This window comes from Salmo salar, chromosome ssa04 (genome assembly GCF_905237065.1).
Source record: "Salmo salar chromosome ssa04, Ssal_v3.1, whole genome shotgun sequence".
Taxonomy (NCBI): domain Eukaryota; kingdom Metazoa; phylum Chordata; class Actinopteri; order Salmoniformes; family Salmonidae; genus Salmo; species Salmo salar.
Genome location: NC_059445.1, coordinates 27838466 through 27858922, shown reverse-complemented (window position 1 = coordinate 27858922; position 20457 = coordinate 27838466). Strand labels below are relative to the sequence as shown.

At 42.4% G+C, this 20457-nt stretch overlaps 1 protein-coding gene across 1 annotated transcript in view; it reads right to left on the bottom strand.

Annotated features, from left to right (window-relative positions):
* The window catches only part of dchs2 (dachsous cadherin-related 2), a 57188-nt gene extending 44507 nt beyond the window's left edge, over positions 1-12681 (bottom strand). Inside the window, 1 exon segment of the mRNA XM_014195589.2 lies at positions 10580-12681. Coding sequence (XP_014051064.2) covers positions 10580-12328 — 1749 coding nt within the window. The 5' untranslated portion in view covers positions 12329-12681.
* Positions 12682-20457: the final 7776 nt, after the last annotated feature.

Sequence of the window (20457 nt, the reverse complement as noted above, 5' to 3'; positions counted from 1 at the left end):
GTTATTGTATCATCTCTGTGGATGTGGCACCATCAATTATAACCAACACACACACACACACACACACACACAGAGTGGGTTGACAAATGTCATTTCTGAATGAAGCATTTAAAAAATATTGTAGGTACGTAAGTTTCTTCTCCCATAACTAGTGGTGGTGCTAGGTACAGTGAGCTGGTGGGAGACAGTGAGACAAGACTATAAATAGCCATCCTTATCCCAGGGGCAAAGAGTATGAGCAGAAGACCTGGATCAAAGCAAAGACCACGTGAGACATCACTTATAAAGGACTTGCAATGTCTGCAGCAAATATCTACCAGCAAAGATCTAGTGTGATTCCACATACAGGCCATAAAATAACAAGTGGAGCCAAGAAGCTAGATAAAGAACGCCTTTGAACCTGGGGATTCTTTGATGGGAGTTTATGACCGTTTGTCTTACACATACACCCAACGCAAAACATGGGAGATTGCAGGTACGTTTCGGAACGCATATGACAGATTCATCTCACCGTCTCCATTTGATGGTGCCCTTCCCTTCCCACCATAAAAGTGATATCATGCCGGGCTTTATTGACTGTGAGATGAGGTGTAGAGACACAGGTCAAGGTCTGCAACAGTTTTTAGTTGTTACTTACTCATATGCATGCAAATGTAATGACCCCTCGCTGTGTGTGTGTGTACACAGAGGGCACACTGGCACGAGAACTACCCCATTGTTTGACATGCCAGCTAACACTATACGCACAACAATGCAATCACATTGAAAATTCCAAGCAGAGGTTCTGCCTCATGTCGTGTGACATTGCATGGCTCTTTTCTTTGACCGTATCCAACTGTATTACAGTTGACAGCTGGGACACTGTATACATAGAATTGAGGAGAATGAGGGGAGAAATACTACAAGCGTTTCCCAATGCTGGTTCAGGGACTTTTTGTTGTTGTTGCAATGTATATAAGCTATAAAGTTGTTCATTTACTGGTGAGTCTAGTCATGTGTCAGACAGGGCTATCATAAATGAAAAACAATGTGGAGGTGGAAATATACAGTGCTTTCTGAAAATATTCACACCGCTTGACTTTTTCCACATTTTGTTAGGTTACAGCCTTATTCTAAAATTTATGAAAATGTTTTTCCCCCCTTAATTCACACACACACACACACACACACACACACACACACACACACACACACACACACACACAACCCCCATAATCAAAGCAAAAACAGGTTTAGAAAGGTTTGCTAATTTATTAAAAAAATTTACTGAAATATTACATTTACATAAGTATTCAGACTCTTACTCAGTACTTTGTTGAAGCACCTTTGGCAACGATGACAGACGAGTCTTGTTGGGTATGACACTACAAGCTTAGCAAACCTGTATTTGGGGAGTTTCTCCCATTCCTCTCTGCAGATCCTCTCAAGCTCCGTCAGGCTGAATGGGGAGCGTTGTTGCACAGCTATTTTCAGTTATCTCCAGAGACGTTAGATCGGGTTCAATTCCGGGCTCTGGCTGGGCCACTCAAGCACATTCAGAGACCAATCCCCGAAGCCACTCGTGTTGTCTTGGCTGGGTGCTTATGGTTGCTGTCCTGTTGGAAGGTGAACTGTCGCCCCAGTCTGAGGTCCTTCATCAAGGAACTCTCTGTACTTTGCTCCGTTCATCTTTGCCTCGATCCTGACTAGTCTCCCAGTCCTTGCCACTGAAAAAGATCCTAACAGCATGATTCTGCTACCACCATGCTTCACCGTAGGGATGTTGCCAGGTTTCCTACAGACGTGATGCTTGGCATTCAGGTCAAAGAGTTCAATCTTGGTTTCTCATGGTCTGAGAGTCTGGAGGTGAGTTTTGGCAAAATCCAATTGGTCTGTCATGTGCCTTTTACTTCCATTTGGCCACTCTACCATAAAGGCCTGATTGGTGGAGTGCTGCAGAGATGGTTGTCCTACTGGAAGTTTCTCCCATCTTCACAGAGGAACTCTGGAGCTCTGTCAGAGTGACCATCGGGTTCTTGGTCACCTCCCTGACCAAGGCCCTTCTCCCCCGATTGCTCAGTTTGACCAGGTAGCTAGATCTAGGAAGTCTTGGTGGTTCTAAACGTCTACCATTTAAGAATGATGGAGGCCACTGTTCTTGGGGACCTTCAATGCGGCAGACATTTTTTGGTACCCTTCCACAGATCTGTGCCTTGACAATCCTGTCTCGAAGCTCTATGGACAATTCCATCGACTCTCATAGCAAAGGGTCTGAACACTTATGTAAATAAAGGTATGTGTTTAAATACATTTGCTAAAATGTCTAAAAACCTTTTTGTCGATATGTTATTATGGGGTATCGTGTGTAGATTGCTGAGGATTTTATTTTATACATTTTAGAATAAGGCTGTAACAAAAAAATGGGTCTGAATACTTTCCGAAGGCACTGTGTGTGTGTGCGTAAGTATGTATGTATGTATGTATGTATGTATGTATGTATGTATGTATGTATACATGTATACATACATACATACATACATACATACATACATACATACATACATACATACATACATACATCACACACGAGCATAGTGCACCTTGAATCAGGCAAAACGGACTCCTTACTAGTTGTCATAATACCCCTGTTCCACTGCCATTTCTTTTCCAATGTGTGTTTTTCTACTTATTGTGCACGGTCTTCCCCTCTGATAGCAATTAGTCTTCCGCAATTACGTTTCGGAAGTTAATTTGTTTACAGATTGTCCTACTCAGAAGAATTCTAATGAGGGCTCCATTCAAAAAATAAGTATGGGCTCAGGATCAGCATGCCCAGTAGTGGCACTTTATAACTGCTGTCTTACTGCTCAATCTTTGAACACAATTTGTGTTAATGTCTATTTCTTCAACCCCATTCCTCAGCAAAGCAAGTGCTGTTTGGCTGAAAACAAATTAAGGACGGTGCTTTTAATAGCATCCCAATATTGCTGAAACTGAATTTTTGTTGTCCTTGTTTCTTCCACCATTCAAACCTGCCCATTGGCAACTACACAGACAGACTTTGTGATTAATGGTTCATTGTCATGGTCCTTGACTTGTGCCAAGCTAGGGAGGTGGTACCAAGCATCAGATCTGTCATATCACATAAACACTGGGCTGGACTGGGTCAGTGTGTTGGATCCAGCCTGGACAACACTGGGCCCCTCAGGGTAACACTGGTGGCTTTGTGAACACAGAGAAAGCATGCCACTGTCCCCTCAGAGAGAGTGCGCACGCGCGCACCTGCACACCCGCAAGAGTTGATAATTTGTCCACAATCTTGTCATGTTATTTGGGCTGATAGGCCTCACCTTTTAAAATAAAGGGCCATATTATTTAAACAATAATTTAATTTCATAGAAACATACTTATGGGAATTCAAAAAAAATTATGTTATACTGCTGTGCATAGGGTAATCCCATGGTAACAGTGACACCGAGACTGAGATTTTTCACTTTAAAATGCATGCTAAACAAAAGCCATTGGTTGCAAAGTTAAACCAACCAACTATGCTCAAGGACAATTGTTTTACAAAAATTCACTGAATTTTACAAAAACACATACTTGAACAGGGCAAATGTAAAGCTCTGTAACAGAATTAAATAAAATTCTCCCTCAATTTGTGACAAAGTTTTCCAAAAACTCTTAAATGTCTACTCTGAATTAAGATGACAAAATGTCTGCAGAAATAATTGTGTCCCCGTTGTGATTTGACAACTTGATTTTGTTATTGAGCAACAGTAAGTCGAGTGCGTTAACATCTGATAACAGAATGATGGTAACTGACATCAGTTATTTAAAATGGTGCCCAAGAAGATGGCTGACGTGTTACATGCCCGTAATCAATTGTGCTATTTATTATTATTTTTTGCATTGTTTGTAACTTATATTGTACATAATGTTGCTGCTACCGTCTCTTATGACCGAAAATAACTACTGGACATCAGAACTGGGATTACTCACCACGGACTGGAAGAAGCTTTTTCCTTTAACGAGTCTGACGAGAAAGATATACTGCTCTCCCGGGAAAAGGCCCAGATCCAGAGGAAAAGAGGACGCAGATCAGGCTACCTTTTGAGAATCCGTAGGCGAGCAAGTAAACTCCCATTGCCATCAATTCTACTTGCTAACATGCAATCATTGGAAAATAAAATGGATGACCTACGATTATCCTACCAGCGGAACATTAAGAACTGTAATATCCTGTGTTTCACTGAGTCGAGACTGAACGACGACATGGACAATATAGAGCTGGAGGGATTTTCAATGCAACGGCAGAACAGAGAAGCTACGTCTGGTACGACGAGGGGTGGGGGTGTGTGTGTGTCAATAACAGCTGGTGCACGATGTCTAATATTAAAGAAGTCTTGAGGTATTGCTCGCCTAGGGTAGAGTACCTTAGGATAAGCTGTAGACCACACTATCTATATTATTCGTAGCTGTCTATTTACCACCACAGACCGACGCTGGCACAAAGAGCGCACTCAACCAAATCTATAAGGCCATAAGCAAAAAAGAATATGCTCACCCAGAAGCAGCGCTCCTAGTGGCCGGGGACTTTAATGCAAGCAAACAAATCAGTTTTACCAAATTTTTACCAGCATGTCACGTGGAACCAGAGGAGAAAAAAAAAAAAAACTCTAGACCACCTTTACTCCACACACAGAGATGCATACAAAGCTCTCCTCAGCCCTCCATTTGGCAAATCTGACCATAATTCTATCCTCCTGATTCCAAGCAAAAACTAAAACAGGAAGTACCAGTGACTAGCTCAATACGGAAGTGGTCAAATGGCGCGGATGCTACAGGACTGGCTCTGACACTGACACTTGTCAGATGTGGAGGGGCTTGAAAACTATTACGGACTACAAAAGGGAAACCCAGACGCGAGCTGCCCAGTGACGCGAGCCTACCAGACGAGCTAAATGCCTTTAATGCTCACTTCGAGGGAAGCAACACTGAAGCATTGACGAGAGCACCAGCTGTTCTGGATGACTATGTGATAACGCTCTTGGTAGGAGATGTTAGCAAGACCGCGGGGCCAGATGGATTACCAGGACATGTACTCAAAGCATCTGGCAAGTGTCTTCACTGACATTTTCAACCTGTCCCTGACTGAGTCTGTAATACCAACATGTTTCAAGCAGACCACCATAGTCCCTGTGTCCAAGGAAGCGAAGGTAACCTGCCTAAATGATTACCGCACCATAGCACGCACGTCCGTAGCCATGAAGCTCTTTGAAAGGCTGATCATGGCTCACAACAGCATCCTCCCGGATACCTTAGACCCACTCCAATTCACATACCGCCCCAACAGATCCATAGATGACGCAATCGCATTCCACACTGCCCTTTCCCACCTGGACAAAAGTAACACCTGTGAGAGAATGCTGTTCATTGACTACAGCTCAGCGTTCAACACCAGTGCCCACGAAGCTCATCACTAAGCTAAGAACCCCGGGACTAAACACCTCCCTCTGCAACTGGATCCTAGACTTCCTGATGGGCCGCCCCCATGTGGTAAGGTCGGCAACAACACGTCTGCCACGCTGATCCTCAACACTTAGTCCCCTCCTGTACTCCATGTTCACCCACGACTGCGTGGCCAAACACGACTCCAACACCATCATTAAGTTTGCTGATGACGCAACAGTGGTAGGCCTGATCACCGACAACGATGAGACAGCCTATAGGGAGGAAGTCAGAGAACTGGCAGTGTGGTGCCAGGACAACAACCTCTCCCTCAATGTGAGCAAAACAAAGGAGCTGATCGTGGACTACAGGAAAAGGCGGGCCGAACAATGGGGCTGTAGTGGAGCTGGCCAAGAGCTTTAAGTTCCTTGGTGTCCCCATCACCAACGAACCATCATGGTCCAAACACAAAGACTGAAGAGGGCACGTCAAAACCTTTTCCCCCTCAGGAGACTGAAAAGATTTGGCATGGGTCCCCAGATCCTCAAAAAGCAGAGCGCCAAGTCTAGGACCAAAAGGCTCCTTAACAACTTCTACCCCCAAGCCATCACTCTGCTGAACAATGAATCAAATGGCCACAGGACTATTACATTGACCCACCCATCATTTGTTTTGTACACTGCTGCTACTCGTTTATCTATGCATAGTCACTTCACCCCTACCTATATGTACATATATATATAGCCTCGTTATTGTGTTACTTTTATTCTTTAGTTTATTTGGTAAATATTTCCTTAGCTCTTTAACTGCACTGTTGGTTAAGGGCTTGAAAGTAAGCATTTCACCGTAAGGTCTACACTTGTATTCGGCGCATGTGACAAATTAAGTTTGATTTGATCATGGGTGCCTGATCTGTACTATATAGAAATGCATAATTAAGGATATCTGATCTATTTACAGGGCTGTGGCGGTTATGACATTTTCTCAGCCGGTTATTGTCATGCAAAAGTCGATCGGGTCTCATTGTAATTGACCATTAATTAACAAACACTTCGTAACTACAGGCCTCCACGCATACAACCTGCATACAAGTGGCTGATGCGTGCCTTTGGCACGTCTACATTTAAAAAGTCTAAATCAATTTAATATACCAAATCACAATAAATCCATGATTTATTTTAGTCATGTCTAAAGAAACATGATATGAAGAAGATGTATGTCAGAAGAATAGAATGGGTTTGCCTACTGTATGTTACTTGGCTATGTTCCATGCCTAAGGCTGTAGGTTTGTTCATTTAGCTGACAAGACAAGCTTAAAAGTGCTGTGCCATTATTTATATTAGGGCTATGAATTTACAGTAAGAAGACTATAATTGAACTTGAATAAAATAGAATAATTTATAAATGTGCATAAAATTGAGCACACAGCCATGCAATCTCCATAGACAAACATTGGCAGTATAATGGCCTTACTGAAGAGCTCAGTGACTTGCAACGTGGGACCGTCATAGGATGCCACCTTTCCTACAAGTCAGTTTGTCAAATTTCCTTTGGGATGAATTGGAATGCCGACTGCGAGCCAGGCCTAATCGCCCAACATCAGTGCCCGACCTCACTAATTCTTGTGGTTGAATGGAAGCAAGTCCCTGCAGCAATGTTCCAACATCTAGTGGAAAGTCTTCCTAGAAGAATGGAGGCTATAATAGCAGCAAGGGGGGGGGGCAACTCCATATTATTTTTGGAATGGGATGTTCAACGAGCAGGAGTCCACATACCTCTGGCCATGAAGTGTATTATGACTGGCTGTTGTTGCTACAGTGGCTCTAGAGGGAAAAAACGAATATTGCATGTCCGTTTTTCAAGCCAAGGTCTTTAGAGAGTCTGCGAGCACAGACATTCATTTTGCCTAGTTCTACTAGGAGCAAACAGAACCTATGGCCTTTTCTCAATTGCATACGCCAAGTGTCCTCTCTCCTCATCTCCTTCTCAAAACCAATGGGTTTGAGGAGGAGAGGACACGAGGAGTACGCAATTGAGGAAAGGCCTAGGTATGCGGACACCTTTAATATTACCTCTCCCAGCTCTTAAGGACGACTACCCATGATCCCACTATTTCCATTTACTGTACAAACTGAGCACCGACCGACACCGGACATCCATGGACGTTGAAATTTGGTCAATCCAAATCTGAACCAATCATGGTGTCTGTTTCACAAGATAGACAGCACAGTTAGGACTGGGCAATTATATCAAATTAATGAATTAGAATGCATGTTTTAGCGTGATGTTCCATCACAACTTCCTCTCTGACAAGAAGCAGTTTCAACTCGCTATTTGCATTTGAGGTTTGTCGAACAGAATCAGTCATATGGACAAACACATTTAATCCATTTAAATTGATCTCAGGTGCATCCTGCTTCCATTGATCATTCTTGAGATGTTTCTACAACTTGATTAGAGTCCACCTGTGGTAAATTCAATTGATTGGACATATTTTGTAAAAGGCACACACGACTATATAAAAGTACCCACAGTTGAAAGTGCATGTCAGAGCAAAAACCAAGCCATGAGGTCGAAGGAATTGTCCGTAGAGCGCCGAGACAGGATTGTGTCGAGGCACAGATCTGGGGAAGGGTACCTAAACAATGGCCTCCATCATTCTTCAATGGAATAAGTTTGGAACCACCAAGACTTCCTAGAGCTGGCCTCACAGCCAAACTGAGCAATCAGGGGAGAAGGGCCTTGGTCAGGGAGGTGACCAAGAACCCAATGGCCATTCTGACATAGCTCCAGAGTTCCTCTGTGGAGATGGGAGAACCTTCCAGAAGGACAACCATCTCTGCAGCACTCCACCAAATCAGGCTTTTATGGTAGAGTGGCCAGACAGAAGCCACACCTCAGTAAAAGGCACGACAGCCCGCTTGGAGTTTGTCAAAAGGCACCTAAAGGACTCTCAGACCATGAGAAACAAGATTCTCTGGTCTGATGAAACCAAGATTGAAATCTGGCCTGAATGCCAAGTGTCACGTCTGGAGGAAACCTGGCACCATCCCTACGGTGAAGCATAGTGGTGGCAGCATCATGCTGTGGGGGATGTTTTTCAGCGGCAGGGACTGGGAGACTATTCAGGATCGAGGGAAAGATGGAGCAAAGTACAGAGAGACCCTTGATGAAAACCTGCTCCAGAGGGGCAAAGGTTCACCTTTCAATACGACCCTAAGCACATAGCTAAAACAATGCTGGAGTGGCTTCGGGACAAGTCCTTGAGAGAATGTATATACAGTTGAAGTCAGAAGTTTACATACACTTGGGTTGGAGTCATTAAAACTCGTTTTTCAACCACTCCACAAATTTCTTGTTAACAAACTATAGTTTTGGCAAGACGGTTAGGACATCTACTTTGTGCATAATTTTTCCAACAATTGTTTACAGACAGATTATTTCACTGTATCACAATTCCAGTGGGTCAGAAGTTTACATACACTAAGTTGACTGTGCCTTTAAACAGCTTGGAAAATTCCAGAAAATGATGTCATGGCTTTAGAAGCATCTGATAGGCTAATTGACATCATTTGAGTCAATTGGAGGTGTACCTGTGGATGTATTTCAAGGCCTACCTTCAAACTCAGTGCCTCTCTGCTTGACATCATGGGGAAATACAAAGAAATCAGCCAAGAGCTCAGAAAAAATGGTAGATCTCCACAAGTCTGGTTCATCCTTGGGAGCAATTTCCAAACGCCTGAAGGTACCACATTCATCTGTACAAACAATAGTACGCAAGTATAAACACCATGGGACCACGCAGCCGTCATACCGCTCAGTAAGGAGACGGGTTCTGTCTCCTAGAGATGAATGTACTTTAGTGCGTAAAGTGCAAATCAATCCCAGAACAACAGCAAAGGACCTTGTGAAGATGCTGGAGGACACAGGTACAAAAGTATATATATCCACAGTAAAACAAGTCCTATATTGACATAACCTGAAAGGCCGCTCATCAAGGAAGAAGCCACTGCTCCAAAACCATCATAAAAAAGCCAGACTACAGTTTGCAGCTGCACATGGGGACAAAGATCTTACTTTTTGGAGAAATGTCCTCTGGTCTGATGAAACAAAAATAGAACTGTTTGGCCATAATGACCATCGATATGTTTGGAGGAAAAAGGGGGAGGCTTGCAAGCCGGCCGAAGAACACCATCCCAACCGTGAAGCACGAGGGTGGCAGCATCATGTTGTGGGGGTGCTTTGCTGCAGGAGGGACTAGTGCACTTCACAAAATAGATGGCATCATGAGGATGGAAAATTATGCAGACATATTGAAGCAACATCTCAAGACATCAGTCAGGAAGTTAAAGCTTGGTTGCAAATGGGTCTTCCAAATGGACAATGACCCCAAGCATACTTCCAAAGTTGTGGCAAAATGGCTTAAGGACAACAAAGTCAAGGTATTGGAGTGGCCATCACAAAGCCCTGACCTCAATCCTATAGAAAATTTGTGGGCAGAACTGAAAAAGTGTGTGCGAGCAAGGAGGCCTACAAACCTGACTCAGTTACACCAGCTCTGTTAGGAGGAATGGGAAGCTTGTGGAAGGCTACCCGAAATGTTTGACCCAAGTTAAACAATTTAAAAGGCAATGATACCAAATACTAATTAAGTGTATGTAAACTTCTGACCCACTGGGAATGTGATGAAAGAAATAAAAGCTGAAATAAATCACTACTATTATTCTGACATTTCACATTCTTAAAATAATGTGGTGATCCTAACTGACCTAAGACAGGGAATATTGACTAGTATTAAATGTCAGGAATTGTGAAAAACTGAGTTTAAATGTATGTAACCTTCCGACTTCAACTGTATGTGGGGTTTTGTAACAGAATGACAAGACACTAGGCAATATTTCTTAACTTACAGAAGGCAAATAATTTCTGCAAAATTAGATATTAAAATGTTGATATTGGTTGGCAAGGGCCTTAACATTGTGTTTTGATGCATTTCAAATACCTTAAAGCTTTAATTTGACAACAAATGTTATGTGCTCCTATGAACTTCACGTTGGTGCTCATGGGTCATTTTACATGGAAATTGCCCAGAATATTTTTTTCACATATTCATTTATGCAACACACACACACTAAACTAGCCAACATACCTGTAAAAAGCAGTTCCCAATCTGGGTGTGTTCCGGGACGGACACGTTATACAGCTGCTGCTGGAACACAGGCTCGTTGTCATTGACGTCCTCAACAATAACGGTGATGGTGGCTGTGGAGGACAGGGCTGGTGACCCCCCATCGACCGCAACCATCAGGAACCGCACCTCCGTCTCCCTCTCGCGGTCCAACCTGGCTGCCGTGGTAATGAGGCCTGATTCTGGGTCGACGTTGACCAGGTGGTCTTGGTCTGACTGTAGGATGGAGTAGAGGATCGCTGCGTTGACCCCGTCGTCTGAGTCTCTGGCCTGCACACTCAGTAGGGAACTACCCTGGGGTACATCCTCAGATACAGACACAGTGTAGATGTCCTGGTCAAAAACCGGCCGCCAATCGTTGGTGTCGGTGACCCTCACCAACAATGTGCTTTCACTCTTCAATGGTGGGCTACCGAAGTCCGAGGCAACCACTTTTAACTCGTACAGCCCCTCTTTCTCCCTGTCCAGCTCGCCATCCACACACAAGGCGTACAGGAAGTCATCAGTCTGTTTCAGGGTGAACTTCCCATCGCCACCTTCGAGGGTGACCCTGAGCCTCCCGACCTCTCCCAGGTCGGGGTCAGAGACTGATATCCTCGCAACGTATTCCCCCATACCTGCCCCTTCCGACACCTCGGCTTCCCCAGTCTCACTCAGAAACATTACGTTGATAATGGGGCTGTTGTCATTGATGTCTAGTACCCTCAAGGCTACGAAGGTGCTGCTATACTCCGGCTGGGCACCATTATCCCTCGCTCTGACAATCAACTCATAAAATGGCTGTGTCTCAAAGTCTAAGGGTTTGTTAACATGGATGACACCAGAAGTTCCGTTGATGACAAAGAATTCATTCGGGTCACTCTGGCGTCGATTGATCTCGTAGGTTACGAGCCCGTTGTCTCCGAGGTCCAGATCTGTGGCGTAGACCTGACACACAGGTGACATTACCAGAGCATCCTCCCACACTGAAGCTTGGTATTCAGTCTGATTGAACGCAGGTGGGTTGTCATTTTCATCTGAGACGTGGATATAAACCTTAAGCAGACCCGTTTTAGGTGGGATACCCCCATCAAATGCCTCAATGGTCAGGGAATAAAGATCTCTTGTTTCTCTGTCCAATTTGTCAGTGAGGATGAGGTCCAGGTTGAATACATTTCCAACCCCCTCACGATATTTCACCTTAAAAATATTTCCCATCTCACTTTCAGTGATGCGGTAACCCCGAGTTCCAAACTCACCCTCATCCTGGTCTTTAGCCCCCTCAAATTCAAAGCGAGTTCCTGGAGGACTTAATTCTGACACATTCAACTCCACCTTTTCAGTGGAGAATAAAGGAGAATGGTCATTCACATCTTTAACCACTATTTTTACCTTAATCACATCACCTGTGAGAGTGGCTGCCACAAATTCATACTGGTCTCTGCTCTCCCTGTCCAGCACCACAGCTGTTGAAATTATTCCAGTGTCTGCATCAATTTCCAAGTCTTTAAAAACATATGAATCTCTACTTTCAGATATAAAAAATCCACTGCTTGGAGTCTGTAACCCCGCTCTTATATCCCCAACAATAGTCCTCGCAGGTAGTCCCTCTTCAATTGAGAGACTGAGGTTGTACACCTGTTGAGCAAATGAGCGCTCCCACAAAAGACACACAGCAAATAGTGTAAATAAAGTCGCCGCATTTCGACGGCTAATTCTTGCACTCGACATTTTATATTCCGAAATTTAATTTACATATTTCCGTGTAAAATGACTCTCAAACACGGAGAGTCTTGAAGATAACGTTACTCACGTTTCAGACAGATACTCGAAATGAGGACAGGTAACTTAACACATTCTTGCGCTCGGTTAGAGGATAGTTCACTCGTCAACATGTAAAACATGGTTACACAGTTTATTTAACGTAATATGATTAGGTCCCTCGAAATATTTATAATATTGGAAAAATAGTAAGGCTTCTTTGAAATCCGTCGGGTAAGCATACACACTGAAACCGCGCTGGTACTACCGGCAACCCAACTAGAGCGCGCAGCACGGATCTTCAATGACGCGAGTGTCGGTGGCCTTGACTGCCTGTCAGCTCAAATTAGGTCACGTGAGGTACAGTATTTGACCTTTAAACATCCAGATGGAATGAAATAATGTTACATTCATCAGCACGTATGTTAGTTGTTGCTATTTTTTAATCAGATTAAAATATGTTGAATAAATTGTGTTTAAATAAAGTTAAAGAAAATGTCCAAGTCCCCAGAAAATCTGATGCTAAAATTACTTGAAACAAAATCACAAGTAATATTAATGCATAAAAGATGGTACTGTAATTAGTCACATCATTTGAAGTGTATTATCTTAAATGTAGGCCTAAACGTATTATTTATGCTGTTCGTAATAATCTAATCATAATTATTAAGTTAATCTGTCATCTACTGTTATAGATTCAATATTCTTAACCTAGCAATATTCTTGTGCCTAATATATTAACTGTAGAGAACATATCTACTGATATGCTCTGTCATGGCACTTGGGTTAAAATGCAGATACCTCTCCTTATATGTCTTTCACAGTGCCTGTCAATGTAGCAGCCTAACATTAGTTAATCATTTTCAGTGTTTTGGAGAATGGGCATTGGTTTGGGCATCCTGTTATGATACTGATGTTTTGTCTGGTTGTGTCTAGATGGAGTATAGCTCCATCTAGATGTCATGTCAGGGATAACAGTTGTTGACAACTGTAGTGTTTTAGTCAAGCCTAACCCTACCCCTTTTCTTAACCTTAACCTCATTCTCCTAACCTGCTACGTTAATTCTCCTAACCTGCTGCGTTAGTTCTCCTAACATGTTATGTAAACTCACTTCTCTCCATACCTGGGTTAGGATTAGCTACAATTCTGCAACTGTCTTCAAATCATCAGTCCCGACAAAACATCAGTATCACCACACCGGCTATTTGCCACTTTGGGTGTCAATCAAAAGGCGTCCTGCCCAACTCATCTTCCACCACGTCAAAAGTGGCTTCCTCACCTTGTCTCCTTACCTTCATTTACACCAGGGGTGTAAAAACTCCATGGAGGGCAGAGTGTCTGCTGTTTTTTGTTATTTCCAATTAAGACCTTGACAACTACGGCTCAGTTACCATAATTGATCAATTAAGTACAAGGGATGAGCGAAAACCGGCAGACACTCCGGCCCTCTATGGAATTAGTTTGACACCTGTGAACTACAAAGATCTGAAAGAGTTGGACAAGTGAAAAATGTTTTACATTAAGAAGAGGTGAAGAGGGCAGAAGATTTCACACACACACGGACGCACACACACACAGTTTCTTTCATAAAAGCTTTTTTTCTCTTGCGGTAATAAGACAGAGAAGTGTGTTGTATGTTGTCTGTATTATTCAACATAGTCATTTGCCAAACAGTAATATTTGCAAACTATAGATTTGATCAATGTCACTGATTTAACAACAACACAATTATTAAATGTCTCCTACTTAGATATAAAGGCCTTTCACCTCAGAAAATGGATGCACAGTCACAGGAATGTAACAATCATTCATGTCATTACAACCTCATTGTGATTATTTATGTCCATATCTGGTGTCATGATCACTCTCAACAACTTTATCTGGAACAACGTCCATAACTGAAGTCAACACTGTCAACAACACCCTATCATGTCACACGGTTAGATAACAAGAGGGTGGTTCCATGGAGACTCGGGTGTTTTCTACAGGACACAGGAGGCTACTCTACCTGACACAGGGACACTGAGAAGCAGGGAGGGAGTATGAGCATTAGCTCTACAGTGGACACATCATGTCTGCCCCCAAATGCTGGGTAGAGGGGCTCAGTGATTGTGGTCTGGAATGTGTACAGATGGGCCATTGTATTATGGCCTAATAATCTTCATGTTACCGTCTAGTTTTGCCTATAAAAGTACCACTCCAGGACTAGTCTTAAAGCTACATGTTTTTTTAATATGAGCCCTGACCTCAGTATTTCCAGGTTCCCCAGTCCAGCAGAGAGCAGCACCACTCCTGAATCTTGCAGGTCAATGTTACTCAGACCCAGTTCTGAAGTGAGATCTGAGACCAAATCCTCTCAAGACTACTCTGTAAGTATACAGCAAGCCTACAAAGACAAAGAAAGCACCATTTAATATAATAATCATAACATTTCACATAGGGCAGATCTGCGGCATAATTTATACTGTATTCAGTAAGGAGTTTAATTATTACACAGCGCAATACACGTGGTCAATTCAATGAAATTAGGAGTTCCTGTCTATCTGAAATGTTATGGTAAGTTTGCTCTCAGCGGTGCATGTGTCAATATGAGGACAAATGATTGGTGAACATGAGGCAACACAAAGTGTCAACAAGTTGGGTAGTTTTTAATCTTGTATGTCTGTATCTACATGGCTGTAAATGCCCAGTGAATACAATAGTTGTGGTTTTGATATTATACATACTGTACCTGTTGTACACAGAGTCTTATATGTTCTTTCCTTTTAGACAGTAATCAGGGTATTAACATTTTAATGTGATGTATGCATTCATAGGGCTACATATGTGTATCTGTAAGCTTATGAGTGCCCACTGCCCAGTAAAATAATTGTAACAGAAAATAATAACAATGAACGTTTCTCAAAATGCATACTACCGTGCTCTGAGCATGCAAATTGGAGCACGGGAGGGAGTATGAGTCCAAATCGAAGTATGCAAAATAGAGCACAGAGGGCAGTTTTCGAATGCGTACTCCGTTTGTACACACCAGTCTATATATATTTTTTATTTTACCTTTATTTAACTAGGCAAGTCTGTTAAGAACAAATTCTTATTTTCAATGACAGCCTAGGAACAGTGGGTTAACTGCCTTGTTCAGGGGCAGAACTACAGATTTGTACCTTGTCAGCTCGGGGATTTGATCTTGCAACCTTTCGGTTACTAGTCCAACACTCTAACCACTAGGCTACACTGCCACCCATGTAAGGTCCCACAGTTGAAAGTGCATGTCAGAGCAAAAACCAAGCCATGAGGTTGAAGGAATTGTCTGTAAAGCTCTGAGACAGGATTGTGTCGAAGGCACAGATCTGGGGAAGGGTACCAAAAAATGTCTGCAGCATTGAAGTTCCCCAAGAACACAGTAGCCTCCATCACTTGGAACCACCAAGACTCGTCCTAGAGCTGGCCGCTCCGCCAAACTGAGCAATCGCAGGAGAAGGGCCTTGGTCAGGGAGGTGACCAAGAACCCGATGTTCACTCTGACAGTGCTCTAGAGTTCCTCTGTGGAGATGGGAGAACCTTCCAGAAGGACAACCATCTCTGCAGCACTCCATCAATCAGGCCTTTATGGTAGAGTGGGCAGACGGAAGTAAAAGGCACATGACAGACCGCTTGGATTTTGCCAAAAGGCACATAAAAACTCGCAGACCATGAGAAACAAGATTCTCTCGTGTGATGAAATCAAGATTGAACTCTTTGGCCTGAATGCCAAACGCCATGCCTGGAGGAAACCTTGCACCATCCCTACGGTGAAGCATGGTGGTGGCAGTATCATGCTGTGGGGATGTTTGTCAGCGGCAGGGACTGGGAGACTAGTCAGGAATTAGGCAAAGATGAACAGAACAAAGTACAGAGAGATCCTTGAGGAAAACCTGCTCCAGAGCGCTCAGGACCTCAGACTGGGGCGAAGGTTGGCCTTCCAACAGTGCAACGACCCTAAGCACATAGCCAAGACAACGCACACGTCCGGACTTGAACCCGATCGAACATCTTGGGAGAGACCTGAAAATAGCTGTGCAGCAACGCTCCCCATCCAACCTGACAGAGCTTGAGAGGATCTGCAGAGAATAATGGAAGAAACTCCCCAAATCCAGGTGTGCCAAGCTTGTAGTGTCATACCCAAGAAGACTCGAGGCTGTAATTGCTGCCGAAGGTGCTTCAGCAGAGTACTGAGTAAAGTGTCTGAATACTTATGTAAATTTATTTTTTTGATAAACTAGCAAACATTTCTAAAAACCTGTTTTTGCTTTGTCATTATATGGTATATTGTGTAGATTGATGAGGGAAAAAACTATTTAATACATTTTAGAATAAGGCTGTAACGTATCAAAATGTGGAAAAAGTCAAGGGGTCTGAATACTTTCCGAAGGCAATGTACTGTATGTGTCCTTTGGTTTCCATGGTCTTGTCGATTATTGTTACTATGTCCATTGGTGCGTGTGAGTACCTGTGCTGCGTGCTTTGGGCTTTCATGCCCTTGTGGATTAAGCAGATGATGGTCTCATCCCATGTGATAAGAATTGTGCGCTTGTGTTATTTATTCGAGGTACTCCTCACTCTTTTGTTTGGCTTTCAACCCTTTGTTTTTGTTACGTGTTTGTTTGGTCTTTGTTCCCGTGCCTTTACACAGCACGCCGTAATTTGGAGTATAATAAAAAAAACTATTACGCATTCCTGAGCCTGTCTCCCGAATCTCTTCATACCTACGGGACAATGAAGATGTTCCAGCCTCCGAGCAGAAGCTAACTACTCTTCTCCTACAGCTTTTTGTCTTGTTACTTTGGGATCTATTGTCATTCTGTGTTCATCTGTTTGTCTGTCTGCGCAAACTGCAGAGATCAGAACGTTGGCGTTGAAATAGTCAACCATCACCCACAAAAATAGCTAATAGGAGTCTAAAAAGCAAATCTAGGAGCTGCATATGCAATTGTGTTTGTTGAAGTGAATTTGTACAGCTTGTAACAAACAACGATCACTATTAGACAAGAACATTGAAATGTCTGGGATGAAAATGAATGATTTGAACCTGTTCTGTTCTTCTCAGATGACATTCGTCAGAATGCTGGATAAATTCAGAGGGACAATTTCATTTCAAAAGGGTACAATCTGTGACAATTTAATACTTCTTCAAATGTAATGTGACAGCCAAGTGTGCTATTATCAAACGAGCGGCTTAGTTTCTGAAGAAAGAAAGCAATTACATAAAGGCTTCAATAAAAAGTCATATTATCGAAAATTGTCTCAATGTTGGTTGGCGGATGCCATTTTTATTGTATGGACTGTACTATCCTCTTGTTTGTTTACCAATAGACCAAAATAAATTAGCGAGAAATCACACTCACACAATGTGGTCAGAAATGACAGATGCTGTTTCTTGAACAAAGTCTGCACAGGTACTGTAGGTTCACTCTGTCTCAAAAGCCCTGTGTCGGAACACTTAGCCCCATATATGGCTCCATTTGAGTGGTCCGCCACTGAGTTTCCTTAAAAGAGTGTGTACATGCACTGGGTTTTGTAAAGGTCAGTGTGTTTCATGGGGTAGTATAGGAGGAAAGGGAACAATATGACGACCACATGACAAGTCTCCTGTAGATCTGGAGGAAGAAAGGGGAAGTGGGCAGTGGTAAGAAAGGGGAAGTGGCAGTGGTAACAGGGGACACAGATTGTCAAACAAGGCTGACAGAGGAGAGTGCAAAAGCTGTGTTTTTTAACACACACACACACACACACACACACACACACACACACACACACACACACACACACACACACACACACACACACACACACACACACACACACACACACACACACACACAAAGATAAAGGAGATATCTAAATGATTTGGTTTCTTCAGGGTCATGTGATAAAAGTAGACTCTCTGATCAGGCATTAGAAGGAAACACAAGAGGATTTGCTTGTATATTCCAGACATCCAGGACTTTTACACAGCTTTCATTTTCATGCCTGTACTTATGCCCCAAACATAGTGTCATATTTATAGCCATAAACCATGCCAGTTTTAAAATACCGTTGTTACACATCACCAAAACTAGACCGATTTCTATATTAACCACCCTTGTGCTATAATGTTGCTAAAATTAATAGTTAGGAACTTAATCACACTTAAGTTGCAATTCCTTTAACCAGTATAATTAATTGACTTAAATGCCATTTTTGGAGCCAAAGATATCCTGAAATAAGGGTTTCCCCCATTCCACTGAAATTATTGAAATTCTCACAGCATCTAAGTAAAAATATAATATATGCCACTTAGCAGACATTTTTATCCAAAAGCAACCATACATTTTACGTATGGGTTGGTCAAACATACTACCCTGGTGTTACAAGCACCATGCTCTACCAACTGAGCTACAAAGGACCATTGAAGCTCTTCCCTTTTCTGTGGTAAAACTTTCTATTAAAGAGTCAATCTGCGAATGCAAGTCAATTTTTAATTTTTTATATTAATGTTACAGTATATAACCAGGGACTCTTGAAAAATATAACTTACGAATGCTTCATGAGCTTAGTGCAACTGTCATACCCCATCAGAACCTAAAATAGAAGCTTTTTAACTCCAATGTTTACAAACAATATCATTGTAAACAAACACTGTATAGCCACAAAACATGGTTAAAACTATACATTTGATCTCATTGCATCCATAGCTCCATGAATTTGAGAGAGGTTACATTTCCACTCATATGTTCACCAAATCAGTGGCCGCTTTGTTATTGTTTGAACTACAGAAGGCCACTTTAAGTGAAACGCCAGATAGTCTTTAGACTCTAATGTGACTCTGGTTCACATTTGGAACTGGAGTTCCAAGTCTAGAAAAAACATATGGCGCTGTTGCTTATCTCTTGTAGATACAGGTCTTGTAGATTATGGCAGAATAGGAAGATAGGAGGATAACGGCATGTGAGTAACTAGGACATCATGTTCCTGCATTCAAATAGTGAAGCACAGTGAAGGAAAAGGTTGCTGTTCCATCACGCCACATCAGCAGGCGAGCACATTGTCATATATACATTTTTCCATGGTTTGTTTAAAGGGACACTTCATCACTTTTTAACCTCATTACCTCCAGTACCAAACCAGTGGCTACCTATTTATATACAGTCTATAGTTCAAGTTTTATTTGTCACTGCACAAGTACAGTGAAATGCTTAACTTGTAAGTCCTACCCAACAGTGCAGTATTCAATATCCAAAAAGTATAACTAATAAGAAAAAAGAAATAAAAAAAACACGAGAAAAAAGAAATAAGAAAGGAAGCCATAGTATATACAGGGTCAGTACCAGCACCAAATGTACAATGTGCATGGGATACTGGAGTATTGAGGTAGATATGTACATGTAGGTAAAGATTAGGAGAACGTGACTGGTAGCAGGATAAATAATAATAATAATAATAATAATAATAGTAAATAGTATGGCAGCAGCATAAGTGGTGGGTGGGTGTGTGCATGGTGGTGAGTGGGTGTGTGCATGGTGGTGAGTGGGTGTATGTAAGTGTGTGTGTGTGTGTGTGTGTGTGTGTGTGTGTGTGTGTGTGTGTGTGTGTGTGTGTGTGTGTGTGTGTGTGTGTGTGTGTGTGTGTGTGTGTGTGTGTGTGTGTGTGTGTGTGTGTGTGTTAAATCAAATCAAATTTTATTTACCACATACACGTATTTAGCAGATGTTATTGCAGGTGCAGTGAAATGCTTGTGTGTCCCTCCAAAACCAGTTCAAAGGCTAAGAATGTGCTTCGCTTTATCAGATTCAATGTCAATGAAGGGAATGTCAATGAAGGGAAAAGGGGATACCTAGTCAGTTGCACAACTGAATGCATTCAACCGAAATGTGTCTTCCTCATTTAACACAACCCCTTTGAATCAGAGAGGTGTTGGGGGCTGCCTTAATCGACGTCCACTTCATCGGAGCCCGGGGAGCAGTTGTTGTTGGGGGTTAACTGCCTTGCTCAAGGGAAGTTCAGCATTAGAGATAAAGCATATGAATAATTAAAAAAAACAACTTATTTTCAATTACTTATTATTTCATTCCAGGTGATAATA